General features: G+C 31.7%; 1 protein-coding gene across 2 annotated transcripts; it reads left to right on the forward strand.

The window, feature by feature from the left end:
- Positions 1-1534: 1534 nt before the first annotated feature.
- On the forward strand, positions 1535-27689 carry mTor (serine/threonine-protein kinase Tor). Of its 2 annotated transcripts, none has more exons than XM_074122256.1 (41): positions 1535-2047; positions 2343-2472; positions 2580-2824; positions 2943-3139; positions 3239-3431; positions 4702-4973; positions 5059-5435; positions 5544-5717; positions 6134-6340; positions 6559-6764; positions 6832-7038; positions 7560-7780; positions 7869-8014; positions 8585-8721; positions 8810-9007; positions 10905-11072; positions 11161-11352; positions 11432-11608; positions 11683-11790; positions 12372-12502; positions 12587-12791; positions 12912-13104; positions 13227-13407; positions 14526-14648; positions 15486-15579; positions 15666-15851; positions 15937-16062; positions 16599-16744; positions 16821-16925; positions 18645-18858; positions 18946-19131; positions 19209-19430; positions 19543-19725; positions 20425-20734; positions 21640-21782; positions 21884-22024; positions 22159-22364; positions 23172-23319; positions 25981-26317; positions 26862-27042; positions 27147-27689. In XM_074122256.1, the coding sequence occupies exons 1-41, from the start codon at positions 1955-1957 to the stop codon at positions 27160-27162; spliced, it is 7425 nt and encodes a 2474-aa protein (XP_073978357.1). In that variant the 5' UTR covers positions 1535-1954; the 3' UTR covers positions 27163-27689. The 2 variants fall into 2 exon arrangements, with proteins under 2 accessions (XP_073978357.1, XP_073978358.1); XM_074122257.1 differs by having other exon boundaries at positions 1539-2047; positions 12912-13083.
- Positions 27690-27919: the final 230 nt, after the last annotated feature.

A 27919-nucleotide genomic window follows, 5' to 3' on the forward strand; every position in this document is an offset into this window, starting at 1 on the left:
CATTTTTTAAATAAAACTTCCTTTTAAAATGTTACTCTTATTTCTGTAAAATATTCTTCAATGGGCAGGATACTTTTAGAAGAAACATTTGTAACTGATTAAGAAAAATGGTCCTAAACTTACCTCGAATTTTTTCAATAAAGCAAATATGTTTTTTGAAACAATTTCTTATGCATTTTTTCCTATTTTCGATTTTTTTAAAATTTATTTAAAAATTGCTAAATATTTAAAACATTTAGTTTCCTCCATTTTAAGTAGAGGGCCCCAACATAATGAAAATAGCATGCCTTAAGAGTATTGTCTGTCAACTAGTTGCTTTCAAATAATTGGAACTTCTGGGCGCGACAAGAAAAAATTTGAACTCCAAACGAGACCGATAGATTTGTGTGTGAGAATTTGGTTACAATAACAAGAAGCTTATTTGATTAGAATGCAAATATACCGTTCGAAGTATTTTGACCGAATCTAATTTTGAGTTGATTTCAAAATCCTATTAAAAAAATTAAATAAAAATTTAATGGTTTGCCTAGCTAGTGTATATTCGTGTCGTGTTAAGAATTTCAATAAAGAAATTTGTCATTAAGAAATGTTCTTCGAATTCAGAAATTTTTCAAAAATATATTAAAATACATTGTGGTAAATCATATTTTTAAATCGTACTGGTTTTAAATTTGTAAGAGGGGGTATTTGATTATGAACTTAAGTTTGCCTGTGGGTTCGCTAAACCAAATAATTTATCCAATTATTTCTGCAGGACCTCTGCTTTGTGTGACAGGGGGTCCATGCAAAGTTTTTTTGTGATGTTTGAGACAAGATGTCTTCAGAGACGCCAACATCCATAAACAAAGTGTCCATTTCCCCTGTGGACCTTTTGCTAGTAAATGTGATAGCATAATATTAGTGTTTACGTACTAGCTGTTAAGGCAGAAAATGTTAGTTATAATCGGTATAATACCTCAAATTTAAAAAAGAAATTAGCCAATTTTATATTACAAAAACTTTTATTTTTTTAAAAGCCCATGTCTTTTTCAGTATTGGTTCGATAGCAACATGTTTGCCAAAGTATGAGTCGATGTTGAGAAATAGAGCCCAATACTGATTACAAAAACTTGCCCTCTAAAATTTTGTTTCTTTTTTGAAGCTATTAACTTTTTTCAATGTTAGTAATTATTAAGATGTTTTACCAAAGAAAAAGGCGATGATGTATAGTATGTCTGAGTTCTGAACACACCTCAATTAGAAGGGTCAGACAGCATTAAAAATCTTGAGAACCGTGATTGTTTGCAGATTGAAGCTCACCCGAATGGTACTATTGCACTAAGATATGATCAGTGATTATTAGCAATGAATAACACTCCAGAAATTAGACCGGAGAACTTTTTTTAATTATAAACGTTTTCATTGAATCTGGTGGTATAAATTTCCATTATATTTGAATTATAATTTCTATTATATACGTATCTTGGTACCTTACAAGAAATATACAAGTATATTACCGAAACGCAGGTTTAAAAATAAAGGTTAATAAACTGCAGATATTATTGTCTGGTCTTGGGAGGAAGGAGAGGCGCTTTCCTGTTTAATTTGCGAGAATTTACTTTAAAACTTCCAATCCTATTGGTCTATTCCTATTTGCTCGACCTAGAGCTTGGAGAGGGGACTTTAGTCAGGCTAAAAAAAATAGGTACACAACTTAGTTCAACAAACATAATTGTGTATTCTCAATGTACGCTGTATTGTTGTCACCTGTCAGACTGAATAACTGTAACCTACCAACTTTCTAAACCGAGTAAACAGAAGTATTTGTGTAGGGAGTGGGTATGTGAACAGATCAGTCTTAATATTATTTAACGAATGGAGTTTTTTTAACTAATAGTTGATCGGTTTAGCTCATCAAAATGAAAATTCACTCAAATCTTTGTTGACTAAACCTCCACTTTTACAAAAATATAAAATGTCGACTACAATGCCGCTCCAGTTCGTAGTTGGGCTGAAGTCTAAAATCTCAGAAGTAAGAACCAAAGCTGCAAGGGATCTTCATCAACATGTAAGTCATTTAAAAGAATAATTTAAATATTATCTTAAATAATAAAAGTATTTTTTTGTTCCTTTTTTTCAGTATGAAATATTTTATTTATATGTATTTCTAGTTTGTAGAAAATTATGTTTTATACAGAACAGTAATGATGAATACTAAAAAGTGTAATTTTTTTTTATGACGTATTAAGCAGGATAATTGTTGAAGTAATTGTGTTCAGAAATAATGTTGGGAGAAACCTTTTTTGTCTTATAAAAGATAAAAACACAATACGTTTTCTTGTAATGTGGTTTGCAATTTCTAGGTGAAAACAGAACTTCGAGAACTATCTGCCGAAGAACTTACTTCTTTTATGGATGAATTTAATAAACATATTTATGAAATGGTTTCTAGTCCCGATATAAATGAAAATAAAGGAGGAATCTTAGCAATAAGTAAGCTGTAATTGATTATTTTTAGAGAGAATATTTAAAAAATTGCTTCTTGAAAATCGTTATCACCAATGCTATCATAGTTATACCAGCATTCCTTTCTTGTCTAGTTTGTTTAATTGGAATGGATGCAGATGAAGATAAAGTAAATAGCAGGAATAGCAGAAATAGCAAATATTCTAATTACTTAAGAAACCTTCTACCTAGTCACGATGTTGGCGTTATGGAATTAACAGCTAAAGCTATTGGTCAACTAGCTCTTGTGTCTAGATCCGAAGTGTATGCAAAATTTGAAATACAAAAAGCTATTGAGTGGCTTAATGGTGAGAGACATGAAGGCAAAAGGCATGCTGCTGTAAGTGCACCCAAATTTTTAAGAAGCAACTATTTTTGTTTCACTGTTACGCTACACTTTCTTTGACTGTTTTTCCTATACACTTTACTTGGAATTCTTTTTTAAAAATAATTTGTAGGTACTCATTTTGAGAGAACTAGCTGTATATGCACCGACATATTTTTTCCAACAAGTGCAATATTTTTTTGAGCCAATTTTACACACTGTAAGGGATCCTAAACCAATTATCAGAGAGAATGCTGTGGAAGCTTTACGTGCGGCACTTGTTATTACTGCGCAAAGAGAGTCGACAAAACAAATGCAAAAACCTCAGTGGTAATTATTATAATATTCTTGAAACTAGTTGTATTTCACGTTTAAAAATGGTTTGATTTTTAATGTTTACCTTTCTTGTAAATTCTTCTACGTTTTAAGGTATAAGCAGTGCTATGAAGAAGCTAAGTCTGGATTTGAAGAAATTTATTCACGTGAGAGGGGAGTGAATAGGGATGATAGAATTCATGGTTCTTTGTTAGTTTTAAATGAGCTTTTACGATGTAGTAATACTGAATGGGAACATAAATTTCATAATATAAATGCAAACGTATACACGCCTCCTTTACAGCAGGTATACTTGTACATTTTTTTATTTTTTTAATACCTATCCATTTTTCACTTCTTATTATTTCTTTTTTTTGAGTTCGTGTCTCATACCGCAGGTTCTGATAACATTCTGACAGAATCTAGATATTTGTAGTTTTAACTTACTTATCGTTGTTCTTTGACTGAAGTGGAAATTTCTCACTATCGACTTCTGATATTTTTCTATTAACGTCTTAAATATTTAAGTGGTGTGCTCGCCTACCTTGGGTCATAATCCCTAGGTAGATAATATTGGCTAATTATATATTATTCTAATCTAGAATACCGTTTGACGAAGGTCACAAGCCCTCCTCAAAACAGGAAATGTTTATTTATGTCCGTATACTCTCTTCTTTGTCTTAAATCTTACTTATCTGACCATCAAGTCTGGAGGATAAATTAAAATATCAAATATAACTGGAAGACAGTGCATATCCTTATTGTAGACCTTGGAAGGTCATGTCTTGGAAAATTTAGTTCACTATAATTTTGAGATTTTTCTCTCAAAGGTTTTTCGTAGAAGTTTTCATGGGACTGAATTGTGTTTTTTTCCAGATCGATAACTACAAATAAGCACAATTTCGTATGTCTTCCAGCCTACTCCGTTATTTTTCAGTAGCCGAGTGGTTAAACGCGAGGCCCTCAAAGCTAATTGAATTGTGGTACTGGGTTCGATTCCCTATCTAGGTCTAGGATTTTATTTCATCGGTTATTTATGGGAATTTAATAGTAAAGTATATTTGCTAGTCACCTCAATCCACGACTCCAAATTTGGTAGTTGGGCATAAAGATCGTATGAAAAAATATGCATTACTTTAGTAACTTGTAAAATGGAAGGAATTTCTTTCAGAAGGTCGGGATTAATATCGTATAAATTTCCATCACCGGAAAAAGTAAGGTCACAACTTTACAGCTTCATTTGTAATTTTTTATTTTCTGTTCTTTCACTATACTATACCGACAGTTTATGCGAATTTCATAAATCATGGGATTGAATTAGAAGGCCCTGAAACATAAGAATTGGTAAAACAAGTAATTTCTCGTCCAGATCACGAGAGTGAAACGAGTTTTTAAAATGTTTTGATTAATTTATTTATTTAATTTGTCGCTGTTACGATTACAACTTTTCTGTGCTTTATTTCTCAAATTTCGACTAGATATTAAATTAATTAATTGGACTAAGCTACATTGGAGTTTAAATAATGTTAGAGGTAGAATAATTTATTTATGTGTAATTTATTGATTAATTTATTTAGGATCCATTAAACTTTCTACCAAGAATTAAGTTGCCAGTTTTCTCCAGCAAATCTCGCAACATGTCACCATCGGAATTAGTGGCTAAACCGTTAGCTTCATCTGAACCAGTTTATGAGAGCGCAGCCTGTAGAGTTTTAATATCTGAAAATTTCGATGAAATCTGCAGCTCTGTCATGGCACAAAGAGTATCTCGTAGCCCTTATATTCATAATACACTATTGACTATACTACCTCGTCTTGCTGCATTTAATAAAGATAGATTTGTTAAAACGTTAGTATTTGTTTCTTGTACCTGATAGAATTTCAATTTTGTATTAGTTGATTGATATATATTTTAAAAAATAAATCATTTTTAGGCAATTAAAAGCCGTGATGGTATATCTGTTGTCAACTGTGCGTTCAAGAGAACGTGATAGATCAGCTGCCTTCATTACTATTGGTTATATAGCTGTTGCTGTTGAGATGAGTATACAACCACATCTTAGTAAAATAATGGACGTAGTCCGCACCAGTTTGCCCACAAGAGAAGGAGCAGGAAGTGGTAAAAAAAGATTGGAACCAGCTCTTTTTGCTTGTGTTACTCTTCTAGGACATGCTGTAAGTACTTTAATAAAAGATGATATTCAGCAACTTCTTCCAGCAATGTTTGCATCAGGTCTCAGTCCTGCACTCACCACAGCTCTAAGGGAACTGGCTAAGACGATACCACAACTTAAGAAGCAGATTTCAGAAGGTTCGTTTCATTAAACTGGTGTTTCTAAAAATAAAAAAAATAATATAAGGAAGTATTGCATTCCTCCGTTAGATGTGACTAATACTTATTTAATTTTATTTTATTTAGGTTTACTAGGAATGTTGTCACATGTTGTTATGAATACTGAATTACGACATCCAGGTCAACCTCCTGCAATAACTTCTGGTGGCGTAGGATCAACTGGTTCTCAACCTCAGCAAGCTCATGACGTTTCTAGTGTGGTGCTGGCTCTTCGTACTTTAGGAACATTCAACTTTGATGGTACAGTAGTCATGTTATTTTGTTATTCAATAATATTTCACCAAATGTTATTGCTACATAAGAGGGCAAATAAAATCCAAAATAGAAATTTTTTCCTTATCCATTAGGGTTGTCACATGCGTCGCTTGTTTGGCACGAACACTTTAAAGCAAATTAGTGTAGCCTAAAGCATAGTTTTCCTGTAGACTCTTACTGAGCCTAAATCTCTAACTTCCTCTTGACGCTTACTGAGGGAGTAAATGAAAGCAAAAAAGTCACAGATATTTTAATGGTATCTTCGTATTTCTAGGTTCAATAAAAACAAAACTAAACAAATTTCTGCTACAAATATTCTCTAATTTTTTAATGAGCTCTTTTTTAGAAATTTATTTAAATAATTTTTTTTTATCTCTCTAATTTAATTAATTATTTTTTAGGTCATTCACTACTTCAGTTTGTGAAACGCTGTTCTGATCATCTTTTATATAATGAGCAACAGGAGATTCGATTGGAAGCAGTACGCACTTGTGTAAGGTTATTAAGACTTGCACTTGAATGCGACCCTTCCACATTGTCTCCGACCGTTGTTGAAACAGTATCGAATGTATTATCTAAATTGCTTGTAGTTGCCATCACCGATGTTGGTGAGTGTGTTCATTAAGTTTATATCAATATCGTTTATTTTAATATCGTCATAGTTCTGTTTTACGTAAAGATGTATTTTAATAAAAAAGTTATATAGTCAATGCCTCAGTTGCTTGCAATTCACATTAAGCAGACTTTATTGTTTCTAGTTAATCAGGCTGAAAAAGAGTACTGAAATTTGAGCTATAAATTACTTTTTTGAATAAATTTGTTTCAGATGAGGAAGTTAGGTACTGGGTTTTAGCTTCATTAGACAGTTCCTTCGATCATCATCTAGGGCAGGCTGAAAATTTGAGTGCACTTTTTGTAGCTATGAATGATGAAGTTTTCGCTATAAGAGAATTGGCAGTTTGCATCATAGGAAGACTCAGCTGTGTAAATCCAGCATATGCAATGCCCTCCCTTAGGAAAGCTCTTATACAGGTAGCTTTCAATTATTTGTTGAAGAACTTGATTAAAGAAACAAAAATTAATATTTTTAATATTTTAGCTTGTCACCGAATTGGAGCATAGTGGAATGAGCCGTAATAAAGAACAAAGTGCTAGAATGTTAGATCATGTTGTACAAAATGCTCCTCAATTAATTCATCCATATATTCAACCTATTTTAAGAGTTTTGGTACCAAAACTGAAAGAACATGAACCAAATCCAGCTGTAGTTATTAATATTTTAACTGTAATTGGACATTTGGCAGAGGTAATAAACTTTTATTTGCTACCATTTAAATATTTGACCTAATTACTAAATTAGAGGCCTACATTGTAAGAAGTATTAAAAGTATAAAGAAGCATTTAAATTCAGTGGACTGTAATCTTAGAGACAGTGAGGTCTAAGAGGCTGATCAGTAAAAAAATCTAAGTGCATGCAGCTGGAATCGAATCATGGATTCCCGCGTGGGAGAGTTCCAATGCACTAACCATTGAGCTAAATCTTTCCTGCTAGATTAAATTAATGACATAATTAAATAAATTATGAAAAAAGTTAGGTTTTTAATGTGAATTAATTAGCAATGGGTTTGCAACATATTACCTTAGAAGCAATATGTAGTTCTGTTTTACAATTTGTTCCATATTTAAATTTTAATTTCAGTGGAAAAAATCGCAAGGAAAAGTATTTTAATAAAATTTTTCAAATCAAATTAATCATAAATTTTAATCAAATTTTTTATTTCTACCTTCGAAAATGTTTTTCATTGAATTAATTCCAAATGTTTAAAGGTAAGTGGCATTGAAATGAAAGGATGGAGAGAAGGTTTATGCAGTACGCTTCTAGAATTAATGGGAGATATTAGTTCACCAGAAAAGCGTGGCGTAGCCCTTTGGGCTCTCGGTCAAATAGTAGGTGCTACTGGATTTGTTGTGGAACCATACAGCAGGTATCCTACACTTTTAGATACTCTTATCAACTTCCTCAAAACTGAGCAGCAACCAGCATTCAGGTATAAACTCAAATGTAATAAAGATTATGATCTATTTATTTAAAAAAAAAAATTGAATTAAATTAATTTTTTTTGTTTTTGTTTTCAGGCGAGAGACCATTCGGGTTTTAGGGCTTTTAGGAGCTTTAGATACATACAAACATAAAATGTATCTTGGACAGATTGATACACAAGTTAATTCTACTGCTCTTCTGTCAATGACTGATGGAAAATCAGAAGCAGAAACTAGTCACGGTAGTATTTTATAGTATTTATTTTATCATTTTCTACAAAATAAAAATATCGACCTGCTCATTTAAAGCTTTAATCACACTGATATGGAAGTTGATATAAAATAAACAATTAAAGAACTTGGTAAAATCTAGGTTTCAGTCTTCTTGAAGACGATTCATTGCATGGAATTTCTTGGTTATTAATTATGATCTTAGATAAATCATTCCGAAGTATCTAGATTTTGCTTCCGTTTTTTGATGGATTTATATTCGTTTACATTTTTGAACCAGTTTGTAAAGCGATAAAATAAATGTGGTAACAGAACTTTAAAAAAAAGTTAATTTTCCTTAGAAACCGCTCTTATATAAATTGCATTTTAGGCATTTTTGTTGTAAAACTTTTTCAAACTTTTAACGAAATATCAAATTTGATATTTGAATCTGCATTTTTTGTTTTTGTTTTTTAATGGTGAGACAGACTGCAGACTCACGTACAGATTTTTTAAAAACTGCTGTTTCAAACAAATATCTTTAGAGATTTTTATACTTCTTCTTAAATGAAAGTAATATAGAAAACTTTTATATTTTTAAGATTTAACTACAAGCGAAATGTTAGTAAATATGAGCACTTCAACCCTTGATGAATACTATCCAGCCATTGCAATCGCTACTTTAATGAGAATTATTAGAGATCCTGCATTATCTAGACATCATTTAATGGTTGTTCAGGTGAGATTCATCTTCTCAGAAGAATATTTCAATTTAATATTATCGAATGTTATTAATTTTCTAATTAACAATTGATTTTTTCTTTCAGGCTGTATCATTTATATTTACTTCGTTGGGCATAAAGTGTGTCCCTTACATTCCTCAAGTAATACCTAGCTTTTTGAACGTAATAAGAACTGCAGAAGCCAGTTTTAGGGATTTCTTATTTCAGCAGTTGGCTACCTTAATTGCTATTGTCAGGCAACATATTAGAAATTATCTTGATGATATTTTCAAGTTAATTAAGGTTAGTCTTTCTCTCTGCTATTGTACATCTATTAAATTAAATCTTTTCTTATTTAGGAAGAACATTTCATTTATGACAGATTTTCAAAATTGTGTTATATCCAAAAAAAAAGTCAGCACAAGTTCATAGGGAATTTGAGAACATTCGAGAATGCTTTTTTCTACCTTATTTACCCTCGTCCCTCGTCTGTGTGTCCAATAGATGAGGAATTGAATAGCATAACAATTCATACATCAAAAGCACATGAAAAGAAATGGTAGAAGTTAAAATTTGTTTCTTTTCCACTAACACCTAACGGTTCAAAGTTTTAACAAGTGTTTTATTTGATAGTATCATCATATTTTGATTCTATTACGATTGTATAATACATATTGTAGTACTTCATTACTCTACTTCTTACTTTATATTTGTTTCCAATTAAATAAAAGAATTTTAATTAAAAAAAATATATTTATGGTCTTACGATTTTCATTGTTCACAATTTTTTTCGAAAACTGTTTATTTTTTTTTACATTGAACGTTTACTACTCATATGAAAGGCTACATGTACGAGGGTCGTTTGAAAAGTCCGTGCAAAAATAAAAACTACTTAATTTTTTGGGGTAAACCTTTTTTATTTTTCAACATAGTCTCCTTTTAGGCTTATACACTTTGTCCAACGCTGCACTAGTTTGTTGATCCCTTCCGAATTATAAGATTTGTCCAAGTCTGAAAAATAGCCATTCGTTTCTGCAATCACCTCCTCGTTTGAATAAAATCTTTTTCCCGCCAGCCATTTCTTCATATTGGGGAACAAATAGTTGTCCGAGCGAGCCAAGTCTGGAGAATAGGGGGGATGTGAAACGAGTTGGAACCCTATTTCCATTAATTTTGGGACCACAACTGCTGAGGTGTGAGCTGGTGCGTTGTTGTGATGGAAAAGGACTTTTTTGTGGGCCAATCGTGGGCGTTTTTCTTGCAGCTCGGTTTTCAAACGGTCCAATAACGATGAATAATATGCACCTGTAATAGTTTTACCCTTTTCCAGATAGTCGATGAGGATTATTCCTTGCGAATCCCAAAAGACAGTCGCCATAATCTTTCCGGCCGAAGGAACGGTCTTCGCCTTTTTTCGCGCAGATTCCCCCTTGGTAACCCATTGTTTAGATTGTTCTTTGGTCTCAGGAGTGTAGTGATGTATCCATGTTTCATCCACAGTGACGAAACGACGCTTAAAGTCCTGCAGATTCTTCTGGAACAGCTGCAAACCGTCCTTGCAACAGTTCACACGATTTCGTTTTTGGTCAAGCGTGAGCAATCGCGGCACCCATCTTTCGGATAGCTTTGTCATGTCCAAATGTTGATGCAAAATATTATGTATCCATTCATTCGAGATGCCCACAGCACTAGCAATCTCACGCACCTTCACTCTTCTGTCATCCATCACCATATCATGGATTTTATCAATGATTTCTGGAGTAGTAACCTCAACAGGGCGTCCAGAACGTTCAGCGTCACTTGTGCCCATATGGCCACTCCGAAAATTTTGAAACCACTTATAAACTGTTCTAATCGAAGGTGCAGAGTCACCATAATGTTTATCAAGCTTCTCTTTAGTCTCCTGAGGCGTTTTGCCTTTCATAAAGTAGTGTTTAATCAACACACGAAATTCTTTTTCGTCCATTTTTTGAAAATCACTCGACTTCCTCGATTCAAACGAATGCCAAACACAAAGAAATAGACCGATCTGGCTGAAACTTGGTGTGTGTTCTTCCAAGAGATGCTACTAACTAAACATAACCTCGATACGCGCCAGTAGTGCTATCTCTCTGACTTTGCACGGACTTTTCAAACGACCCTCGTATTATTCATGTAATTATAAATTTATATATTTTCTAAAATGTAATTTTTTTTCTAGGAATTTTGGACAGTTAACAGTCCTTTACAGAGTACATTAATTTTACTAGTTGAACATATAGCTGTAGCCCTAGGGGCCGAATTTAAAGTCTATTTACCGCTATTAATGCCACAAATACTTAGAGTATTATCACACGATTCAAGTAAGGACAGAAGTGTCACAATTAAGGTATTGAATAATATTCTACTATTTTTGAATTCAATTTTTGTGAATTACGTTTCTTTATTTCGTAAATATATTTATTTTATTTTTTTAGCTATTAAATGCGCTTCAAAAATTCGGCAACAATTTAGACGAATATATGCATTTAGTGTTACCACCAGTAGTTAAACTTTTTAATACATCTGAGTGCCCTTTAAATGCGAGTAAATTAGCTATGGAAACAATAGATCATCTTTCAGATACTTTAGACTTCACAGATTATGCCTCTAGGATTATACATCCATTGGTAAATTTAAATATGAATAGTTTTATAGTCTTAAAAGTATTTGTAGTTGTTAGTCTTATTTGTTTTTTTTTTTAAATAGGTAAGAAGTTTAGATGCAAATCCCGAATTAAGATCAACGGCCATGGATACATTATGTTCTCTAATAGTACAGTTGGGTAAAAAATATAGCATATTTGTACCATTGGTTAATAAAATTATAACAAAACATAAAATATCCTGCCACAGATATGAAGTCCTTGTTACGAATATTATTTCTGTAAGTTGGAAAATTAAATACAATCTTTATTTTATTAAGATTTACTTTATAAAATATTAAAAATCATTTTTAAGGGAAATTCAGTTGTACCAGAAGATGATTATCACACTTTAAAAAGTAGAATGTCCAGAAATAAAACTAGAGACATTGCCCTTACTTCAGATAGTACTACAATAAAAAAGGTACATTTGTTTTACAATTTTTATTTTACAAACCAATTTCATATTTTTCAATTTAAAAGGGGAAACAGGTTACAGGAAGCAGAAGTTTAATTTTTTATTTCTTGACCTACATGTGCCATTACAATTATATTACTTGTAATAAGCTGCAACATGAATAATATCTATTTACAAGTATAACTATATTTACATGTATCGAACTCAGGAATTGATGAGTCCTGTGCAGGTTATTATTCCCACCTAACCCACAGAAAGGTTAAGTGATTGGGAAGAGAGCATGTAATGGCAATTGATATTTAAGCAAATAAGTGATTTACTTACTATCTCCAGGGGCTTCATATATGTTCAGTGCTGCTTCCTATTCAGTATATCAAAATTATGATTCCTAAACGTTATGACAATTCGATAATCCGGTTGATTTTTCTAAAGTAATAAAAAGTAGTGTGGTTTGAAATGAACTTTTTAAAAGGAATGATGTACGTACAAACATTTTTTAACAGAAAAATAAAAATATGAATCTTTTCTTGAAACTGTGGCAATTAGAAAGTATTTTACAGATGTATATTTCGTAATATAATTTGTAGATGCACACTTCAGCTCCAGACTTACAGTTAGCGTGGGCAGCCACACGAAGAGTTTCTAAAGATGATTGGTTTGAATGGCTTAAGAGGCTAAGTATAGAATTTTTAAAAGTATCGTCTTCTCCTGCTTTAAGGTAAATTTTGTAATTCTTCTTACACCAAGGCACAAGAAAAGAACCTATATTACTGACTAATTATGTTTTATCTCTTACTTTAAGATCTTGCGGAGCTCTTGCAGAAACCTATACGCAGTTACCTAGAGATCTGTTCAATGCAGCCTTTGTATCGTGTTGGACGGAATTAAATGAACCATTGCAACAAGAATTGATTCGTACATTAGAACAGGCATTAATTGTTCCAGATTTACCTGAAATAACACAGACTATTTTAAATCTGGCAGAATTTATGGAACATTGCGACAGGGTAAACATTAAATATTTTCTGTTTAACATTCCATTGATTAGCCCTTCAAAACGGATTATTGCCTTTAAATTTTTTAAGTACCATATGAATTTGTATGTATAAAATAATAAATTTTCACAGGGGCCATTGCCACTTGACCCCCAGCTATTAGGTGAAAAAGCAATGCAATGTCGTGCTTATGCCAAGGCCTTACATTATAAAGAAGAAGAATTTCACAAAGGTCCTACATCGCAAGTATTGGAAGCTTTAATATCCATTAATAATAAATTGCAACAAAGAGAAGCAGCAATGGGTAAAATTTCTTGTAACATAGGTGCTGTTATTGCTTACTTTTTTTTGCTATATTTCATTTTTGTGTGTCTATTAAAAAATATATATATATATTATAAAAATTGGACTAATAATCAAAATAAAAGCTGAAACTAAAATTCACAGGTTTGTTGGAGTATGTGATGAGCCATGAATGCGAACAATTGAAAGTTAAAGAACGATGGTATGAAAAACTTCATAATTGGGAAAAAGCACTAGAAGCTTATGAAGAAAAACTAGAAGAAAATCCCCACGACATAGATCTGACCTTAGGGCAAATGAGATGTATGGAAGCTCTTGGTGACTGGTAAGTTAAGTTTTGCCTGAGTTTTATCTAAGGTTTTTTTTATTATTAGAAAAACTTTTACTGAACTGAGCTCAATCCCTTTTTTAATGCATTACAGTAGAAAAATTGGTCAAGTCCACAGGGCTGGATAAAGTCGATATTTAAGTTCTTTCTTAAATGAATAACAGCTATCTATTTTCTAATTATGTTAACTTTCTTTATTAACCAGTTAAGCGTGGAATTTAGTTTAAAAAAAAAAAACCACACAGCGTGCGGAATTAAAATCAGACAATGACATGTATACTCGTCGAACGCAGGGCAAAACAATCAAAAGTTTACAACTTCATAATAGATACTGCAAACGACTTTTTCTGCAATTTCTGGGGCTTGAGAATACAGAGCATTCTGTGCATTTCAAAATCTTGCATCGCTTCATTTATGCATTGCCCTAGTTAACTAGGGACGCAAGAGCTTTTACAAGGAAGAAAAGAGCTTTGAATTCTGTGCAAAATGAAATCATGCTAGTACTGAGGTCTGAATCTCTATTTAAGATAAAAGCTGCATTGCACAAGGGTTGAGAGCTTTTATTTGTGTACGTGAATTTCCAATCTCTAATGCGGAGACCAAACATGTACCAACCACTTATCATTTGGCTGACTCCCACCAACCCTCTCCGTATAAAATACATGGCAGTTCTATTGGTAAGATAAAGGAAACATCCCACCAAATAATATTCTTATTGTAATTTTATTAAAATTTCGAGTTAATTTGGTAGTTAGATGTGTTAAAGTTGTAATCCATGTGATGACGATCGACTGCACAGTTCAGCAGAGTTAACTTGATAATCATGTAAAGTTTGAATTCCTTGTCAAAAGCTATACCTCTTAGATGTATTAAACCTTTATTGTCGGAAATATGGATGATGTAAAATATTCTAAATTATGCAAATTTAAAAGAAAAATTTGAGATTTAATATTATACACTTCTGAAAAAGTGGTTTTTAGGAATTGAATTCTATCTCTCGCGCGGGAGCAAAAACGCAAGACTTTGTTTACACCCCAGCATTTTTTATTTTAACCCATCGACTACACACACACTACACAAAAGTGCGAGAGTTATTAACAACAAACGTTTTGCAGGGATCAATTAAACAGTGTTGCTAGCATGCATTGGAATCAGGTTGGTGATAGTGGTAGAGAAAGAATGTCCAGAATGGCAGCTGCTGCCGCATGGGCCTTGGAACAGTGGGATAGTGTTGAAAGGTAAGTTTTTTTGGAGATTCATCATTTTATTTTATGTTTGATTTAAGAAAAGTCAACATATTTATGTCTGAATAAATGCTAACTCCATTAGCCATCATTCAGGGCTGGCTGCATGGTTGTAATATTGCCGAAGAACAAGTTAATCTAAAATGCAAAAAAATATACCGTTATAATAATCCCTTTTTGTAATTTACGTCAACGTGCCAGCTTGCACATATTAAGTTACAGAAATATTTGCCATGAAGAATAGACACCTTTGAGCTTGCATTTTCACTTATTCTTTACTGTACAAATGTATTGTATATTTTGTACTATAATATCAAGAAATGTATGAAGTATTCATTTTATCGTATGTTTATCGTAAGTCAAAGAGTTAGAGGATTTTGAATATACAAATCCTTTGCAAGTATGTAAGGAATTAAAGGTAATTAATTTTTGGTTATGAGACATGAATGTCCCTTAATAATGGTAATGAGTTAAGATTACGAGCAGCCCATGGCCAGAAATTTTAATGGGAGTGACAGATCTCAATCGGGTGATAAGAAATATAAAGTTAAAAATAGCAAAAAATTAAAAAAAAAACAGAAACGTTACTAAAGAACTTCAGTATTCGGTATAAGTAATTCTTTGCGACTGTTAAGGGACTATATTTGGACAACTAAAGATTTGTAATTTATTACAGTTATTTCGTTTTAGTAACCATGTGCTTTACTTTCTAATATCACGATACCCCAATTGTTGATAATTTAATTCAAATTGGAGATTAAAATTCCATGTATTCTGTTTAATTATTGACGTATTTATGTAACTAATTTTGACTTTCTCTTATTATTTTAGGTACGTCACTTGTATCCCTAAGGACACAATGGATGGATCGTTTTACAGAGCAGTGCTTGCTATACATAACAGACAGTATAATATCGCCCAACAGGTAGTGTGTTTTTCTTTTCCATTTTAATAGCTTTTTGAATCTTTTTTTTTGACTCTTTTGAGTTAAAAAGTACTTATTTCCATCAGTTAATCGATACTGCTAGAGATTTATTGGATACTGAATTGACTTCAATGGCTAGTGAAAGTTATCAGAGAGCATACCCTGCAATGGTGAGCGTGCAGATGTTGGCAGAACTTGAAGAAGTTATACAATATGATATGGTTATTAAAAGGCAACCTACGATTCGCAATATGTGGTGGCACAGGCTCCAGGTTAAAAATTATATATGTTGAATGAATAAGATAATTTTCTCCCATTTGATATTTCTTTATTGTATAAATAATCTATTTTATAAAGGGTTGCCAAAGAATTGTTGAAGATTGGCAGAGAATAATTCGTGTCAGAACACTTGTTGTAAGTCCTCAAGAGGATATGTATACATGGTTGAAATATGCTTCTCTGTGTCGTAAATCTGGAAGACTTGTAAGTTAATATTACATTCTTACTGTTGTTATTTTTCAGGTTCGAAAAATGCTTTAAATACTTAAAGGTTTCGTAATAAAATTAGTTCAAGCTTTGATAAATTCAAGCAAACTGCTTTTGCAAACTTTAAATATCTTATACTTTTTTTGTGTGTGTGTTTATCATTGATTATATATTGCTCTATTAATAAGAAGAGAGATTAGCTGAGTGGTTAGCGAATACCGGTTTCCATCGCAGAGATCACAGGTTCCAATTTAGCTACGCGGAGGTCCCGGGTTCGAATCCGCTGCTGACCCTTAGATTTTCTCTTCCTAGGAGCTTCTTACAGCTCACTTTCCTGTGATGGACAGTTTTGTCTGTAACGAGAGAACACTGTCCGGAGGCCAACAGTGCACAGAAAAACGCTCAATAACCTTAGAAACATATATTTAATTTTTTTTTTAAATTGGTTTACCAAAATATTGTTTTAAGTAGTGTAATTTCGGGAAAACATTAATACTCTAGAAAAATCATTAATTTATTTTTATTTTTTGCAGAAATTATCTCACAAGACACTAGTAATGCTAATGGGAATAGACCCTTCAGGTAATCCTGACCAAGCTCTGCCTACAACCTATCCACAAGTTACATATGCGTATACTAAACATCTTTGGACATCTGGTGAAAAAGAGAGAGCTTATAGGTAAAAGGCACTTATTTTATTGGTTAAATATTATGTGAGGAAAAAAACAAAACAATAACGTGTTTTTTGTTTGTAGTCAATTAAATTCTTTTGTGCAAACTGCACAGCAGCAAGCTGTCATGCAACTATCTGGCCCTAATGAATTTGAACAGCAGGAGTTGAAGAGGAGACTGTTGGCAAGGTATTGGGAATCATATTATTATTTTTGATATTTTATTTTCTCTCACTGCTATAATTTATTACAATTGAACAAATTCTTTACATTAAGATTTTTTCGGACAATATATTATTTAAGATGCTTCCAGAAGCCAGAATTGACATCGAGTGATGTAATTGTTACAAAATATCTCGAAATAAGAAAATCACAGGAAAAATTAAATTTGAAAAACATTTGATAAGTATCGCCAACATTGGTCTTAAACTTGTAATTTATTTTTGGAACTATAACTTCTGTTTAAACTAATATTTTTCCAAAAATTGATTCCGAGATTCGGGAGTGTCTGAAAATATATATTTATATTATATTATTGCAAAATACGTTAGTTATTAATAGATTCCGCCCTAGATGTTTGTCTCTTAAGTGACTTTACTGCCTAGCGAAAATTATCAGAGGGCATTTATTGAGATATTCGCTGTCTTATATTGAACATTTTTCAACCGGTATAAAAGTGGGAATTATGATTGGTCAAATTTTTGTATCTTATCAACAGTGACATAAATTTAGATTCCCACAGATTCATTTCATTGTTCTCTAGTGTAATCTGTAACTATTTCACCTTAAATTAAATTATCAAAATGTACGTATTTTCTGATTACACCGTTGATGGCATTTCAGTCAACTTTTTTCTTGCTTTTGTTCTCGTGATAAGAATTTTCAGTCATCCTCAAGGATTGGGCTCTCTAAAGTATGTTCACCATTCATTTTAATCCCCATGCGAAATAGAGACAATCTCGCTGTACCTCTTAAGGTCGGTGGTGATAATTCTAGATAATCATAGAATTTCATACATTGTGGTAAGAGCACCTATATTAAGAATGTAGGTGAAGAAAACTATGTTATTTAATATTAACCCAGGTTAACTATTACCTATTATTATTAACCCTTGACCAATCTGTAAAGTGTATTAGTGAATGAACTTCAACCGACGATTTTTATTTAAAAAATAAATAAATAAACAAAATCATAGAAGTATGTTGGTGTAAGCACTTTTAAAAAAAGTTTTTGAATTTTTTAGCCTCATAATTACTTTTATTTTTTATAAAGTTTGCATCTTTAACCTGTGATTAACAGTTTGATTATTGCAGATTAATAATAGTACTTATAACCGTCAACCTAAGAAGTTAAATAGTGAGAAAAAAATCTGTTGTTTTTGAAAATACGAGTACCCAGCCCTAATGCTGTATGAAATATAAAGTAGAAAAGATATTTTTAGGACAGCTAATAAATTATTAAAGTATTTCACTACAAGGCCTTACTTAAAGAACTACCGTAAATTATAATATAGAAATCAATCATTATTGTTGAATAATTTGCTTGCTACCTGTATTTGTGCTCTCGATTACTTATATTTGACAAATTGAAGAATCAATTTTTTTTTAACTTCGTGATTCAAATTTAAAAAGTAACAAACTCTACCTTTGTCTTCTTCTATTTTCATGTGCATATGTATGCAATTTCTCAGACTAAAGGACTAAATTCATTTTATCGTTATATCAAAAAATTACCATAAAAGAAATGGCCAGCAAAGTATAATATTAAGACCTTAAACTTGTTAAGTATAACAATGACTAAAGACCCCTGCGGCACCACGCAATTTAAAAAAATGAATATAAATAATAAATAAATTTAATTCCATTTTTATTAATGTAAGGATTCCTAATTGAAATTATCTTCTTGCAGATGTTATATGAAATTAGGATCGTGGCAAGAACAGTTACAAGGTATAAATGAATTGTCGATTCCAGCAATATTACAATGTTATATGACTGCAACTCATCACGACAAATCTTGGTATAAAGCTTGGCACGCTTGGGCTTATATGAATTTTCAAACTGTTCTTTTCTATAAAAATCATCAGCAGTTACAAAACATGAGTGAAGATCAAAAAGCTCAGGTATGTAAAAACGTTGTCTACTATATTTTCTGTACAAAATTTCGCACATCTTATACTTTAATATTTTAATTTTAAACTGATTTACAGCAAGTATCCCAATTTACAATACCAGCGGTTGAAGGATTTTTTAAATCAATAGCATTATCACATGGAAGTTCCTTGCAAGATACATTACGACTTCTAACCTTATGGTTTGACTATGGGCAATGGCCACAAGTTTATGAAGCGATAATTGAAGGCATACGTACAATTGAAATTGACACGTGGTTACAGGTAATTCTTATTAACAAAATAGTTGGGTCGCTGAACAAGTATATCAAATTCTATAATGATTATAATTTTTGTTTAAGGTGATCCCACAGTTGATAGCTAGAATAGATACTGTGCGCCCATTTGTAGGTCGTTTGGTTCATCGACTTTTAATTGATATTGGTAAAGAACATCCTCAGGCTCTAGTTTATCCACTAACTGTTGCTAGTAAATCCGCAAGTAATGCTAGGAGATCTGCAGCCAGTAAAATTCTAAAAAGTATGTGTGACCATAGCCATAATCTCGTACAGCAGGCTGTTATGGTAGGTGTTTTGTTTTTCATTAAAGTTCTGAGATTTGTAAAACGTTGTTTTTTAAAAACCATTTTCAATCGTTATTATTATATTTAATATCACTTTTTCACGATGATTTTAGGTAAGCGATGAATTAATAAGAGTCGCTATCTTATGGCACGAATTGTGGCACGAAGGTCTAGAAGAAGCTAGTAGACTTTATTTTGGAGAAAGAAATGTAAAAGGCATGTTTGAAACTTTAGAACCGTTACATGCAATGTTAGAAAGAGGCCCACAAACTCTGAAAGAAACATCATTTAATCAGGTAAATAAACAAATAATAAAATAATGTTGTTTGATATAAAGCGCTACTATTCACTATTCGGTTATATAAACTCTGCTTAATTTTATGCAGTGATTTCCTAAATTTAAAAAACTAGAAATGTACAAATTTGATGTTTTTGTGTCTTTATGTCTTGATCAGTGAAACTTAAAAACGGAAAGCCCAAATTTGATGAATTCGTTGTGATAATACCACGGTTTCGGCACGGGAAGAGGTGATTTTATATTCTAATAATTGGAAAACTGGTACCTAAAATTATATTGGCAGACCATTATACTTTTACCAGATTCCAATATTGTGGAAACAAATAGTCTTCACATTCTGAGCTCTTAATATTAATTGTTAATAAAATTATGTGTTACTTTTCTCTCCATATTCTAAATTGAGAACATATTTGTTCCTTAGAATTGCTCCTTGTTTTAGAAGGGCTTCTGGTTCTTTATTCTGGGATGCAGATCTTATTCGTGGTTAATTATTGCATTAATGGTTTTCCATAATTGTCAGAAAAATTAGTGAAATGAGAAGTTTTATGAATGATTTATTTATGTATTATTTGTACAACGCAACGATTACTTTCTGGTCAATATTCATGAATGAAATATTCAAACGAATGAAAATTATAATGCAATTGTCTTTATTTGTATTCTTAGTACTCTATTTAAGGAAATATTACATTTTCAGGCGTATGGCGCGGATTTAGGCGAAGCTATGGAATGGTGTAATTCATACAAAAAATCTGGGAACGTGCGAGATTTGAATCAGGCTTGGGATTTGTATTATCATGTATTCAGGCGAATAACTCGCCAGTTGCCCCAGTTAACATCTTTAGAATTACACTACGTGTCGCCTAAATTATTACTCTGCAGGGATTTAGAGTTGGCAGTTCCTGGATCCTATGTGCCAAACCAACCTGTTGTCAGAATTGCTTATATAAACAGTTCTTTACAAGTTATTACATCTAAACAGAGGCCGAGAAAATTATGTATTAAAGGTATTTTAAAATTTATTAACTGAAATAAACTAATGAGGATATTTATTATGTTCCGCTAAATGAGTCAGATTCGGATTAGCCTGCAATTAATAATCGTAGGTAAGCTCCGCAGTGCTGGATAATATCTATCGTTGCATGCATATTTATGGTATCCCTGCCCGCTTTCAGACTTACATTCATTATAATATGTAGATTAATCAATTTGGAGTAGAGATTTCGATTTTACTTACATTATCGACTTGCATTATATATGCTGACAGGAGGTTATATGGTGGGTATGTGTTATCGAAATGTAAATTTTAATCATTTATCAAATTCTTTAAACCACACGTTTATCAATATTATTTACAAATATTCCTCATTACAAATGAAATAAGTATAATTCTTTGTTTTCTGCTTGGATTCGCGCCCCCTCCCCTTATAAACTCTACAACTTCAATATAGCAAACATTCTGAAACAAGGTATACAAGGTGCTAAACGTTCAGAACCCTTTTAACGATTTCTTGGTTTTGATAATTTTTCTTTCATTATTTACAAACTGTATTATGATTCATAACATATTGAATAATGCACACCATGTGTAACCTCCCTCACCCAGTCAGCCAGAGTAGTGTTACAGTAACGTACGTGAAATCGAAGTCACTCCACCAAACTGATGAGAGTCCGAAACCGATCAGGGATACAATAAATATATGTGCTTCTACGAATAAAATCCAAGATAATAGTTTGGCACTTTTCCAAATAGTTCATTTTATTATCAGAGACTCAAAGAGCCACCACAATAGCATTTCTTAATCGAACATAATTCTACTGCTAGCCTAGTTTTCTAGCTAACTTCTTTACCCATATTTCAACATCTGAACTTATTGATACTTAACCTTTGTTTTTTTTTATTGTATTTCAGGAAGTAATGGAAATGATTACATGTTCTTATTAAAAGGACATGAAGATTTACGACAAGATGAACGTGTTATGCAATTATTTGGTCTAGTCAATACGCTTTTGTTGAATGATCCTGATACTTCAAGAAGAAATTTAACGATTCAAGTATATGATAATTTTTTTTTTGTTACTTTTTTAAATCTAATAAACAGTTCCTGCATATAATCATTGCAGTTCCAATTTAGTAATTTTGTATTTCATTTCAGAGATACGCTGTTATACCATTATCGACCAATTCTGGTTTAATTGGTTGGGTACCCCATTGTGATACTCTTCACACCCTCATACGAGATTATCGAGAAAAGAAGAAAATACTTTTGAATATTGAACATAGAATAATGACTAGAGTTAGTTATCGTGGTTGACAGATTGAAATATCCAATTTTTAGTCGATCCTCACCAACTATTTGCCAACTTTATTATCATTTTTAATTTTATTTCATTATATTTAAAAATATATTTTATTTTTCGTTCATTTCAGATGGCTCCAGATTATGACCATCTTACCTTAATGCAAAAGGTTGAGGTTTTCGAACACGCTTTAGAACATACACAAGGAGATGATTTAGCTAGGTTATTATGGCTTAAGTCTCCTTCTTCTGAGGTGTGGTTTGATAGAAGAACAAATTATACCAGATCATTGGCTGTTATGTCAATGGTTGGATATATTCTTGGTCTAGGTGACAGGTAATATACAGATTTTAGAACATTTCTAATAATTATTTTTTTAATGTTTTAAGTTATGCTTATGATAATTTGCTTTTTCGGAATGGCTTAATTTATTGGTCAATCAGTCTAAGAGGTATGGGTCAAAAACATAAAATTACCTGTTTACAAAAATATTTATTATTCAATAGTTATTATATGCTTTCCTTTTGATTTTCACTTGCTAGGAGCTTTTTATGGCTCACATTTTTATTGCAAAAAATGACCACCGACTTATTTTTAAATGAAATTAAACAATTAATTGCTGCATAATCGCCTCTACATTACCTTTTAGGAATTAATCTTTTACTTTATGTCAAGACTACACCAAGTAGTGAGCAATTTTGATTTATTTATTTATTTATGGACTGAGGTCTGTTTACAAGTGTGAAGTGTTTGTATACCGTATAGCGTTCAGTAAACTCAGCTAAAAGGAAAAATAGTTTAATAATGTATTCAGAAAAAATTGTGTGAGTATTTACATCGATTTATTTTGCGTTGTCTTTCACTAAACAGAGCATTAACTCGTGAGTTAATAGATTGTCTCTTAAAATAATTATTTGTGGAAAACTTTCGGGTAGTCTTTGTCCCAGTTTTCTACCTCGGAAGAGCTTATGTTAATGCATATGATTGTTCATTTTGTACATTCGAATCCCGTTCTGATGTTTCCTTAAAGTTTATCATGTGTATATATATTTTTTTTTATTTGTAAAATCCATTACGTGAAGCCTTCAATAAAATGTAATAGCGAAGATATGCAACATTAATTATCCATTTTCTTCTCTTCAGGCACCCTTCAAATTTAATGTTGGACCGCCTCAGTGGGAAAATATTGCACATCGATTTTGGCGATTGTTTCGAAGTAGCAATGAACAGAGAAAAATTCCCTGAGAAAATACCGTTCAGATTAACGAGGATGTTGGTTAATGCAATGGAGGTAATTCTTATCTTATGTTTCAGTAATACATATTTTTGAATTTCTGCACTTAGAGTGTTCACCAAGAAATTTATCTATACAAATAAAAATATAACCTTAACAAAAAAACTTATAGTTTATAAAAAGTCAAGTATAAAAGTTGATTAATCGTCAAAAGGTACACAAATCTCAGCAAGTACCCAACATTTCATTCATCAGTTCATAATTTCAACCATGTTCCAGAAACGTGTTCGAAAAAGCGTATGTTTAATGGAAATTTTGTATCATTTGATACCATTTAAGTAATATGACTGCATTAAATTTTCATTAATATTGTTTAGAATTTATTAGACGTCACATACTCTTAAGCTGGATGGCCTCTTTCATCTGCAAAATATTTGTACAGTAAAGTATAGCAAGTACCCATTTAACTTAGATTGACTGTAATATATACTAATCTATAGTAATCTAATTAATAACTATTAATCACCATTAATAACTATTTAAAAAAAACCTATTAAAAAATTTAAAAATTATATCGCTAAAGTAAGTGAAAAAAAATCTGAGTAAAGACATCTTAATTGATTTTTAACATTAAATATAATCCTTATCAGTACAAAGAGAGAGGATCGAAAATATCGAAAAAAAGGAGTTATTTCAGAAAGAATCGTGTTTCATTCCCCTACTTAAAAGTACCCCTAATCAAATTGTCCCGGGTAAAATGTTTCAGTTAAAAGTTGTACATTTATATGTGAATTACTTCTGTATGGTGTTTCATAAAATTGTTTCGAGTCATTTAAGAAAAACCAAAATAGGGAAAAATCTATTTAGTTTGGCGTTATTTCCGCTTAGGCGATTTTTTTTTTCTTGACTTAAGGTGGATACATTCACCATTCGCAGATCAATTCGTGAAAGAAAAACATTTTCGGACTCAAAAGACCACAAAACGGATATTTTCTGTAAAAACTCGAAAATCTGCTTAATTAAAACATCCACATAGCAGAATAGGGAAATTTGTGTAATAAAGAGGAATTTCGGACTTCAAATATAGAATGGTTGTTACACATTTAACTATAATTAATAATGATCGGGAGGTAACTCCTTGCATTACAGTAAGTGGAACTTTATTAAAAGAATGACTATCAATCCCTACCCCACCCCCAAAATAAAATGCCTTATGCAAAGTATAATACATCAAAAAAAATTTTAATAACAAAAACTATAGAACATTTTGTGTGTATAAATACACTAACTTAAAAATAAATCATAGTACCTAGTTATTTATAAATAATAAAAACTTGAAGAAACGGTAAAATCGATCTTGTAAAATGTTGTTTATGGTTTCCATTTGACCAGTTTTCTTCAAATATAGAATTTATCTTTCACATCTAGTCCTAATTAATGTATAATAGGAAGTAAGTCTATATAGTACAGCGAACAGGCATTCTACCGGACTGACCAACCACCCCCCCTCCCCCAAAGTGCCCTTAATCGAAGTATTAGAGAAAAATGTTTCGTATAAAAGTTGTAGAACTATTTGAGAGCTACAATTATACCAAGTTTGAAGAAAATCCATAGAGCGGTTTTTTAAAAAAAGTTAAAAATGGGAAAAATCTATTCAGTAAAGTGGTACTTCCGGTGGACCTATTTTAACCAAAAATTTATGGTCGCTTCCTCTGGTGGCACTTGAACGAAATATCAAATTTGAAATTTCTACGATTTTCCGTTCCTGAGATATAGCGGATAAACACACTGTAGAGCAGTAAAGTTAGTCCAAACCTATGTCATTAAGGACCGATGGGTTAGACAGAGCAAATTTATTCGGAAAAATAACAGAATTCCAAGAATCACTGGATCTCTAACCCAACCTGCCTTAGCCGTGCTTTTTTAATATTACTTCTCTCATTTCTCTCTTACAAGCCGAATACGATCGGTTATTGTCGGCAATTTTCGGCTCAGTTGACCATGATTATTAATTTTTTTTTCCAACTTAATATGTATGCACACTCACATGACTTTCAACACTATCTCTAACAAGCCGAATGCCATCGGGTTTTTTCGGCAATTTTCGTCATAATTTAATTAATGCACTTTAATTAATGTACTTTAGGTTATTTCCTATTCAATTTTTAACATCTAATCTGCACACTCACACGACTTCCTATTACCATTTCATATGTTGTTGGATTTTCTTGTGAACTAGAATTTTTAACCAAACAGTAGTTACCTTAAATTACACAATACATTCCAATGTAACTATTTTAAGTAAAATCTAATGAGCATACTCACACGACTTTTTCTTACTACTATGTAGTTGGGTTTTCTTGTGAACTAGAATTTTTAACCAAACAGTAGTTACCTTAAATTACACAATGCACATAAATAGAACCATTTTTGAGGAAATCTTATGTGCTCGTTCATTCGACTCTCTAATTTCCATTTCACAACTCTAAAGTTCTAACTCATAATTTTGTTTTCAAACAATATTTATGTTTATTTCTTACCTACATTATAATGCTTGTAAAGAATTATACTGATACGTTACTTGGGACCTACCCCGCAGAACAGCTTATATATAATTCGAAGTTATTGAGAGACTGTGAGTTGGATCTGAAACCTTTTCGGAGACTAGTCACTCAGCTTAAAACTTGAAATTAATAACTATTTCTTTGTCATTTTTAGGTGACTGGTATAGAGGGTACTTACAGAAGAACATGTGAAAGTGTTATGTGTATGCTTCATAAAAATAAAGACAGCTTAATGGCAGTCTTGGAGGCTTTTGTATATGATCCTCTTTTAAACTGGCGTTTAATGGAAAACAATGCTCATCCTAGTAAAGCGAAAAGGGCAGCGGCAGCAGCTCAACAAGGAACAGGATCATCCGTACATTCTACAAATGATAATCCAGAATTTCTGGAGACCAGTGCCAGTGCAACTACGAATCAAAACCAGCCAATACCTCCGTTACAGTCGGGTGGCAAGAAGACTAACATACCTCCAGCCAGCATTGAAAATATAGGTACTCTAACTGTTGATTAAATAATATCTTTCTAGTTCTGTGTACCAAACGGATTTTATGTTATAGGTTATGGTAGCATTACTGACTTATTAAATTACCAGCATTCATTTTATGCTTAGCGGTTAAAACACTAAACTTTCTTAAACGTTTCGGTTTGAATATGTCCACAATCACATACCAACAATTTTTTTCGCTGTTATTTTCTCACTCAATTACTTTAAACAGTTAAACAAGTATTATGTGGGCGTGTAGAATTCCCAGATTAAAAAACAATGTTCCTGAAAATGTTAAATTTAACTTTTAGTATTTGCTATTAAAGAAAGTAGAAGGTTATGTTAGTCATAGGAAATGAAAGCAGATGATTTACTCTTTAGCTGATGTGCTCTGTTCATGTTTTCATTTATCAGTGTCTCTTCAAAAACCATCTCTTTCAGAGTTAGCTCAATGTGGAATATGGAATTTATTATTTAAGAAAATGTTCTACAAAGACTAATTTAAAGTTAATTTTAAAATTAAATTGCATGAACATCTTGTTGTTAAATAGGGGACAGTTCTCAGCCGGAAACTACCAACAAAAAGGCACTTGCGATAGTTACTCGAGTAAAAGAGAAATTAACTGGTCGTGACTTCGCTCATGAAGAAACCTTAACAGTTCCTAGACAAGTAGAACTATTAATTCAGCAGGCTACCTCTAACGAAAATCTCTGCCAATGTTATATAGGGTGGTAAGTGTAACATTTTCATTATAATTTTATCTCTACTTCACATAAGTAACCTCTACAAAAATTATTTTTCGTTTTTTTTTTAATGAAAACCTAAAAATTTGCAGGTGTCCTTTCTGGTAAAGGAGAGGTTCGTCATGATTGGTTGTTGTTACTAAGCATTATTGATATTGTAAATATTTTTATTCTACTAATGTAAGTAATTTTCTTAGATTGTCTTTGCAATCCAATTGAATGATTGCGGTGACAATCTTTTATTAAAGTATTGAAGCAGAATGTATAATTTATAAAAAGAACATCAAAGATAGTGAATTAAAATGTCAGATAAATAGTTTCTAGAGCCTCATATTGAAGGTCAAATTTGATACGTACATAGCAATGGTGTAAAATGTGTATATGAATTGTAATTATAAGGAATGTTGTATTATTTGTTATGTTAATGTATTTTTGTTTTTTTTTAAAGGTAGAATAATAAAATTTCTTTAGAATGATCTTCGGTGATTATAGAATAAATAATACAGCAACGAGTTTTAGAAAATAATTAATTTTTTTAAAAGTTAATTTTGAAGAATTGAGTTCCTTTATGCATATAATTGTACTAATAACCTTAATAACACATTTTATTGGAAAAATGCAATTGAAAAAAATGATTTTGATGGATTTTTGTCTGTATTTCCTACTGAAAACTGTAATGGGCAATCAATTCTCTCATTCTCTAAACAGAGACCTCTGAAGCAAATTCATGTTGAATAGTTTAATAATAATAATAATAATATGCAATCATTACAGATTAGGTGAACTTGCTATAATCCTCTTTTAATTCCTTTTCAAACTATCCTTCTCTAGCACCGACTTCTATTTGCTGCAAACTTAGAGATTT

This window comes from Rhodnius prolixus, unplaced genomic scaffold, assembly GCF_049639745.1.
Source record: "Rhodnius prolixus isolate KJV_2025 unplaced genomic scaffold, Rpr scaffold_8, whole genome shotgun sequence".
In the NCBI taxonomy this organism is placed as follows: domain Eukaryota; kingdom Metazoa; phylum Arthropoda; class Insecta; order Hemiptera; family Reduviidae; genus Rhodnius; species Rhodnius prolixus.

Excerpts from the sequence above, each read along its gene's own strand:
- mTor (XM_074122256.1), top strand. The coding sequence starts at position 1,955 with ATGTCGACTACAATGCCGCTCCAGTTCGTAGTTGGGCTGAAGTCTAAA. Across the intron at positions 3,432-4,701 it reads ACACGCCTCCTTTACAGCAG|GATCCATTAAACTTTCTACC; the intron begins GTATACTTGTAC and ends TAATTTATTTAG. Across the intron at positions 16,745-16,820 it reads GAAAAAGAGAGAGCTTATAG|TCAATTAAATTCTTTTGTGC; the intron begins GTAAAAGGCACT and ends TTTTGTTTGTAG.